This window comes from Salarias fasciatus, chromosome 15 (genome assembly GCF_902148845.1).
Source record: "Salarias fasciatus chromosome 15, fSalaFa1.1, whole genome shotgun sequence".
NCBI classification, from domain to species: Eukaryota; Metazoa; Chordata; class Actinopteri; order Blenniiformes; family Blenniidae; genus Salarias; species Salarias fasciatus.
Genome location: NC_043759.1, coordinates 25608878 through 25617331, shown reverse-complemented (window position 1 = coordinate 25617331; position 8454 = coordinate 25608878). Strand labels below are relative to the sequence as shown.

At 51.8% G+C, this 8454-nt stretch overlaps 1 protein-coding gene across 1 annotated transcript; it reads right to left on the bottom strand.

Annotated features, from left to right (window-relative positions):
- Positions 1 to 1374: 1374 nt before the first annotated feature.
- LOC115402489 (probable ribonuclease ZC3H12D) lies at positions 1375 to 8111 on the bottom strand. Its single transcript, XM_030111034.1, is given in 9 exon segments — positions 1375 to 2606; positions 2608 to 2641; positions 2754 to 2860; positions 2937 to 3021; positions 3024 to 3170; positions 3235 to 3374; positions 4183 to 4399; positions 4402 to 4576; positions 7924 to 8111. Coding segments are annotated over 8 exon segments (1323 nt in total). The 5' UTR covers positions 4481 to 4576; positions 7924 to 8111; the 3' UTR covers positions 1375 to 2092.
- Between the last annotated feature and the right edge of the window lie 343 nt (positions 8112 to 8454).

Here is an 8454-nt window from a genome sequence, read left to right as displayed (position 1 = left end):
AAAGAGAAGATGTTGCTGTTAAAGGTACAATATGTAATAGTTTTACATTGAAAGCATTAGAAAAGGCTTCAGATCACCGAGGAGGACAGCAGCTCCTGGTGTGTGTGTGTCTGTGTGTGTGTCTGTGTGTAACCACAGACACAGGCCTTCTGAACACGGATCCGGTGTGGAGTTGGAGTCCGCTCAGAGGGATCCGTCTCTCATGTTTTTGTGGTTCCGCTCTTCGCTCATGCAGTCTTACAATCAAGTGGAAAATCCTCATTGAAAACTAAATTCAACCAACGCGAGACTTGATTTAGAATCAGAGATAAACAGGTTTTTTAAAAGTTGTGAAGCTCTCTGGGAGCCTGCGGAGTCTGGCGATACCGGTTCGTACCACAGGGGGGCGTGGCCACCAGAGACGACGACGTTCAGCGTGTTTTACTATTCCAGGCGGGGTTCCGGATTTGATTGGCGTTTTGGGAGCCAGTCGTCTGCTGAGCTGTGCGCTCAGGCGCCACACGGAAACTTGATTCTTCAGCTGGAGAGGCTGAGGACAGACTGGATGTTTTTACGGAGATACAGCGGCCCGGCTGCGGCGGCACCTTACATATTGTACCTTTGAAGTGTTTCCTCTAATGTGCAAATACTTGTGGTCCCGTGCCTTCGACGCCGTTGCTCCTCCTCGACACGAGAAAGAGGCGATAGAGCGCCCCGAAACGAAGCACAGCGCCACAGTCCACTCTCTATACTCGTATTTGTATTTGGCTCACTTCATCCTCCTAAGCTTTTATCCATGAGGGTGTTTCTAAAGTTTACTTCTTTCCTTAAGTTACCTTATATGTGGAGTACAGTTACTTTGTTTTTGTGTTTCTTCCACATTTGTGAAATGTTGCCTTGCATTAGTGCCTTTGAATTTGTATTGATAATGTATTTTGTCACAACCAAGTGCCATTTAAAAACAGATCTTAGTATTGTCTAAACCCATTTAAGCAGAAGATGAATTAGTGTCTCTTAAGCACTTATGTCAAACGTTTCCAGTTTTCAGCTTTATCTGCACCTTGGTGTGAAGAGGCAGTTTATTCTTGTTTTATTAAAGAAAAAAAACAATTTGGTATCTAAAGTGTTTTTTGATTTTTAGCTGGGAACTGTCTTTGTAACAGATAAGTTTATTTGTAAAAATAAAAAAAAAAGATTCTGAATGTCTGCTGTGGGCTCTGTGATGTCGGTCGCCTCCAGCAGGGGGCAGCAGGGAGCTTCCTCTGGGGGGGGAAAGCTGGGTGTCGTTCCTGAAGGATCCACTGTGTGTATTCATAGAAGTGACCAGCAGGGGGGCAGCAGTGCTGACCTACCAGTGAAGAGAAGTGACACATCCAACACTCGGCACCAGGAATCTGCAGTTTAAAACTTTTAATTCACAGAGAGCGTGAAAACAACAGCTCTTAGCATCCATAGGAAACACACTGAGCTACTTCCTGTAGACGAGTACAGAAACATTCCTCACCTTGAGGCACTCGGGGAAAACAACACACGCGCTTTGGTCAGACACGACTTCAGGCTGCATGGAGCGCCGGTGCATTGCACCGTACAGTCGGAGAAACCACGGGGTGAAGAGAGAGAGTCCAGAACAGCGTGACCTGGTCTGAAAAAGGTCCATGAACACACCGGTTCAGATCCGGTCAGGTTCTCTGTTGCATAACGTCACCTCGTGACGCCTTATGAATGCTGCTCGGAGAAGAATGTGGGCTGTCAAACCGGACTGGAGGATTCCGAAGAAACGCTGCCCTCAAACAGAGCCGTCGTTTTCCTGCTCTCTCTCCTGTTTGTTTGTGTCTCACTTTTGAAGAAACATAACAAGCGTCAGCACTTCATGCTGAAGCCGGATGTGGATCAGGTGATCTTGTCACCAAAGCGTTATGGGAGGATACTGGTAGCTTCAATCTGATCCCGCATCAGTCTCCATGTAAACGGGTGAATCAGATCAGAAGGTCACGTGGCTGCTCCTGTAGCTCTGGACCAGAGACATGAGTCTAGGCCAAGTCTAAGACGTGGTGGAGCTCCTTCATGACCTGCTCCACCATGTTCTGAGGGAAGACGGTGCTCAGCTGGCTCCTCAGCATCCTTCCTCCCTCTGCTGCTTGGCACCCCCCGCGCCCCCGGCCCCCCCGGCCTGCAGCCAGGGCTCATGGGTAAGCTGCGGTTCAGTCTGTAGGACGGGTCCTCGGGCGCCGCGGGGAGGCAGGGCGGGGCAGGAGCTCCACGCCGGCTGCTGCAGCGGACGGAGGGCGTCCTGCCCTGCTGCTGGGCACAGCGGCAATGACTGCACGAGGGGCACTCGGGGTGGAATTCGCCGGCTCCGTGCACGTCGTCGCGGCTCAGACCGTAGCTGGCCACGCCGCTGCTGGAGCTGAGCAGGGCGCGGTCCGCGCTGTGGACCCGTCCTGCAGGTACAGCCCGGACAGGCCGCTCTCCATGGAGCCGAAGGCCTCGTCCTCCTCCTCCGGGCCGAGGGCTGGCGGCGGCGGCGGCTGGCGGCGGGGGGGATGGTAGCGCTCCTGGCTCTGTCTCTCTGAGCCCTCAGCTCGTCGGCCACAGACAGCTGGGACTGGTTGGTCCTCTCGGGTGGAGAACTACCACTTCACTCCGTAGGTGCACTTCTTCCCTGCAGGAAACCAGACGAGACAGAAGACGCCAGGCGTCAGGTGGCTCTCACGTCCGAATCCCGGAGGGAGGGCGTCCCGGCCGTCCTCGTCCTCCCGAAGCATGGAACTCACCGTACGGGCAGTGCTGCATCTTGTTCTCTGGAGTCCAGCGCTTCTTCCTCAGGAAGTCGTCGATGGTGGGACCGTTGCGGCCCAGAGGGTCGTCCGGAGGCATGAACCTGCACAGAGACAGTCCGGCGGTGAAGACAAGGCGCACGGCTGGGAGCTTCCTCCAACGGGCGCCGGCGCTCGTACTTGTCGTTGACGAAGCTGTACATGAGCAGCCTCTCCTCGATGAACTTCTTCCACTGCGGGTTCTCCATCTGCAGGTCGCGGTAGTGTCGTTGGACACGATGACGCCGTCCGAGTCGAAGGCCAGCTTGACGATGTAGCGGTCGTCGTAGCACACCACCCGCTTGCCGTTGACGCAGCGCGACGGCGTGTACACCAGGATCTTCCTGCGCTCCAGCTCGTGGAGGACGTGCTGGTCTGCAGGAGGACACACGACTCAGCGTCCGGCGTTCCGCCCCGGGTCTCGTCGCGCCGCGCTCACCTGTGATGGGCGCCTCGGGTCGCGGCGTCTCCTTCCTCCACAGCGGGACGAACAGGGTGATGTCCCGCACGCCGCGGTCCCAGAACCAGCTCACCGCCAGCTGCAGGCCCCGGCATGAAAACACCTTCCTGCCGCCGTGGCTGCCGGGGACAGAGGGCAGGGTTTAGACGACAAGAACACTGAACTTCCTCTTCTCCTGACCACACACACACACACACACACACACACACACCACACACACCTTCTCTTTTTCGAAGGAAACTAATGGTGTTTGCAAGGTTTGTGCTAAGTCCCCCAGAATAAAGAGTTCAGAAATGACTTTTATGAAAACCATAAAATCTCCATAGCCTGGGGGGGGGTCTGACCTCTGACCTCTGACTCTGACTCTGGTTCGGTGTTTAGTGTAGATTACATCTGAAGAGATGAAACCTCGTGTTGACTTTCAGCAGCTTCCTGAGAGAATGAGTCAAAACCTGAAGCTTCTCCGTACTCAGAGCAGTCAGCTTGCAAACCGGACGGTTTTGCCTGCGGGAAAAACGCAGTTGTGTGTGTTTTGTGTGTGGGTGTGTGTTTCCTGTGTGTGTGTGTGTGTGTGTGTGTGGTGTGTGTGGGGTTCCCCTTTGTTTCCCTCTGCAGGAAGTGCTGACACAGTTTGCGTTCCAGGTACGGAGGTGAAGCTCTGAGCAGCTTTGATTCAGTAGAAAATAATTGCAGTGCTCGGGCTGATCTCCTCCTGTGAACTCGTGTACTTTATTACTTCATGTTTCAGCTAGAAGTGAAGCAACGCTCCTCTGGGTTTTAACCCTTCACCATCCTCAAAACCAGAAACAGGCACAGAAGCTAGAGCAGACTGAGACCAGGGACACTCCTACATCGAGACAACATTCACCGGACCAAGAAGACCAAGTAGAAAGAGGGTCTAGAGGAGGGCCTGCTGGGAGGACTCACCTCATGGCCACGTTGCTTCCCATCGATGACCACGGGTCTGAAGTCAGCAGGCGCCGGCACCCGGCTCGGCCGGCGGTCTGGCCGGGCCGGGATTTGGGCTGCAGCCCTGACCAGCTTGGACTGTTTGGGACGGCGTGGCTGGGGGGGCGGGCGTGGCAGGTCTTTATCAGCTCCTCCAGGATGTCGTTGGTCTGGGCGTCCTGACGGAGGCTTCCAGGACCCTCAGGATGTCGCTGCGGGCGTACCCCAGCTTGAGGAACCGCTCCACCTTGGTGTGCTGCTGCTGCTCCTTGTCCATCTGACGACGTCCTCGCAGCTCTGCGCCGATGGTCTGGGTTTTCAGGAGTGGACGGCTGTCAGATGACGAGGGATGGAGGCAGAAAACTCCTCATACCTGTCAGTGTGAGCAGAGGGAGATCAGCTGTGGTATCACACACACACAGACACACACACACACATACAGCATGCCAAAGCGGAGAAGTTTTAATAAAGTTGCTGTGAGCCGATGAGCCTGATGTGTCATTTTGGCGGCTATTGTATGAGGAAGCACTGAAGTCTTATCTAATCCTGTCCTATCTTCTCCTTTCTGTTTCCTTTTGTTTCATCTCAGCGTTACATGTCTCATTTCCCGAAAGCGGCGAGCGTGTCAGCGCCGACCGGCTGCACGGTTCTGCACAAACTCTTCACGTCAAACCACATCCTCTGACACTGACGCAGACACTCGAGCTCCTAGCCTTTGGGATAAATCATTTTATCGTCTAAATTTTCATGTGTTTCCATGATTGAAGTTGTGGACAGTACCAAAAGAACCATACCCAACCGTTCCCACTTCACCGCTGCAGTACCTGAAGCATACGGGTTCCAGAGAGAAGGGCTCTGACAGCCACAGTGGAGCCCATGTTTACCGTCTCGTAATGTCTCATACCTGCGTTGTTACGCTGCCGTTGACAACCTCGTCTACATTTTAACCGTACTCTCTGCAGGGGCCTCCCCTCCACACAGCAGATTTGATCTGGTTATGCATTACAGTATCGTACCGTACCATGGTGCACAAACGAGGCTCAGTGTAACATGGGTAACTGAGCTGCAGAGCTGCTGTCTCTCAAATCTGCCTACTGTTAGTTTTAATATGAGAGTCATCTTAACCTTAATCTAACCTTAATCTAGTTAATGTTATTATTAAAGCCAGTATCCATGGAGTCAGTTTGGTACTGTACAGTAAACCTGATAGCTCTGTCCTCTGGTCTGAAGTGAACAGTCTGACCTGGTCTGTAGTGAACAGTCTGATCTGGTCTGTAGAGAACAGTCTGACCAGGTCTGTAGTGAACAGTCTGACCAGGTCTGTAGTGAACAGTCTCATCCTCTGGTCTGTACTGAACTGTCTGACCTGGTCTGTAGTGAACAGTCTGATCTCTGGTCTGTACTGAACTGTCTGACCTGGTCTGTAGTGAACAGTCAGATCCTCTGGTCTGTAGGAACAGTCTGATTGGTCTGTAGTGAACAGTCTGATCTGGTCTGTAGTGAACAGTCTGACCTGGTCTGTAGTGAACAGTGTGATCTGGTCTGTAGTGAACAGTCTGATCCTATGGTCTGTAGTGAGCAGTTGACTGGTCTGTAGTGAACAGTCTGACCTGGTCTGTAGTGAACAGTCAGATCCTTGGTCTGTAGTGAACAGTCTGATGGTCTGTAGTGAACAGTCTGATCCTGGTCTGTAGTGAGCAGTCTGACTGGTCTGTAGAGAACAGTCTGCCTGGTCGTAGTGAACAGTGATGCGAGTCTCCTGGTCTGTGACAGTCTGACTGTAGTGAACAGTTTGACCTGGTCTGTAGTGAACAGTCAGATCTACTGGTCTGTAGTGAACAGTCTGACTGGTCTGTAGTGAACAGTCAGATCCTCTGGTCTGTAGTGAACAGTTTGACCTGGTCTGTAGTGAACAGTCTGACCTGGTCTGTAGTGAACAGTCTGATCCTCTGGTCTGTAGTGAACAGTCTGACCTGGTCTGTAGTGAACAGTCTGATCCTCTGGTCTGTAGTGAACAGTCTGACCTGGTCTGTAGTGAACAGTCAGATCCTCTGGTCTGTAGTGAACAGTTTGACGTGGTCTATAGTGAACAATCTGATCTGGTCTGTAGTGAGCAGTCTGATCCTCTGGTCTGTAGTGAACAGTTTGACCTGGTCTGTAGTGAACAGTCTGATCCTCTGGTCTGTAGTGAACAGTCTGATCTGGTCTGTAGTGAACAGTCTGATCCTCTGGTCTGTAGTGAACAGTCTGATCTGGTCTGAAGTGAACAGTCTGATCCTCTGGTCTGTAGTGAACAGTCCACCTGGTCTGTAGTGAACAGTCTGATTGGTCTGTAGAGAACAGTCTGACTGGTCTGTAGTGAACAGTCTGATCCTCTGATCTGTAGTGAACAGTTTGACCTGGTCTGTAGTGAACAGTTTGACTGGTCTGTAGTGAACAGTCTGATCTGGTCTGTAGTGAACAGTCTGATCCTCTGGTCTGTAGTGAACAGTCTGACCTGGTCTGTAGTGAACAGTCAGATCCTCTGGTCTGTAGTGAACAGTCTGACCTGGTCTGTAGTGAACAGTCTCACCTGGTCTGTCGTGAACAGTCAGATCCTCTGGTCTGTAGTGAACAGTCTCACCTGGTCTGTAGTGAACAGTCTGATCCTCTGGTCTGTAGTGAACAGTCTGACCTGGTCTGTAGTGAACAGTCTGACCTGGTCTGTAGTGAACAGTCTCACCTGGTCTGTAGTGAACAGTCAGATCCTCTGGTCTGTAGTGAACAGTCTGACCTGGTCTGTAGTGAACAGTCTCACCTGGTCTGTAGTGAACAGTCAGATCCTTGGTCTGTAGTGAACAGTCACCTGGTCTGTAGTGAACAGTCAGATCCTCTGGTCTGTAGTGAACAGTCTGATCTGGTCTGTAGTGAACAGTCTGATCTGGTCTGTAGTGAACAGTCAGATCCTCTGGTCTGTAGTGAACAGTCTGATCTGGTCTGTAGTGAACAGTCTGACCCGGTCTGTAGTGAACAGTCAGATCCTCTGGTCTGTAGTGAACAGTCTGACCTGGTCTGTAGTGAACAGTCTCACCTGGTCTGTAGTGAACAGTCAGATCCTCTGGTCTGTAGTGAACAGTCTCACCTGGTCTGTAGTGAACAGTCAGATCCTCTGGTCTGTAGTGAACAGTCTGATCTGGTCTGTAGTGAACAGTCTGATCTGGTCTGTAGTGAACAGTCTGATCTGGTTGTGGACTGTCTGATCTGGTCTGTGACGTCTGGACGTCCTGAACTGTTCAGAGCTCGGTCACAGCAGCAGTCTGTTGATGAACTCTGTCTCAGTGAAATGAGTCCAGACCTCTGAGTCCGTAGAGACCCTCATGAGACTGGAAACCACTGCTGCTCACGGGTCACAACCCAAACTCCGAGCCTTGACTCCTGCCGTGCAGGCGGAGATCCTCAGGATGGATGGAATGCTAATGACTCGCTGACAGAACAGATTTCTTCTTAGGTAACTCACAAAACACTGGAGGCAAAGGAAAGCTTCAGTTGTGTGAGATCCTGAAACACCCTGAAACATTTCTGAGAGCGTTAACCAAGAGGAAAAGTTACCGTCCCTACTTTTCATTTCTGAGAACTTTCAGTCGCGCCTGCGTTCGGTGCGTTCCCGACTCCTGTGTCTTCCAGCCAGAGCCCAGAACAGTCCCATGATGAACAGCTGCGTTCGGAGGTCTGTATACTCACTGAACGAGTCCCTGCTGCCGCCGCCGTCCTCCTTCCTCTGCCAGAGTGTGTGTCTGTCTGTGTGTGGTGAGAGATATCTGCCCTGTCACTCGCTCTGACAAACACACATGTCACAGCACAGTTACTCAACCAGGCGGAAGAGAGCTGTGAAGAAAAAAACACTGTGACCCGTAAGGAAGAGACGGCAGGCTGCTGCATTATTTGATCGCTACTTCCTCGTTCGGAGGCAGGGCCGATGAGTGTGTGTCTGGTGTGTGTTGTGTGTGAAGGAGTCACTCCTCCTCACTCCTCTGTTTGTCAGCTCCTCCGTCTGCTAACCTGTAATTAACATCTGAGGCTGAGGCGCCACGCTTTCATTCACATGTTGAATTCAGTGGTTTCGACAGGTAGCATGAGGTCAGAGGTCACGGTCAGACAAGCAAGAAAGAAAAAAACGCAACAAAATAACCTTCAAAATGAGACAATTACAGATGTTAGCTGTGATTTAGAGCGAACGTGAAGAGTCCGGTGTTGGTCTTTGGGGATTTGTGC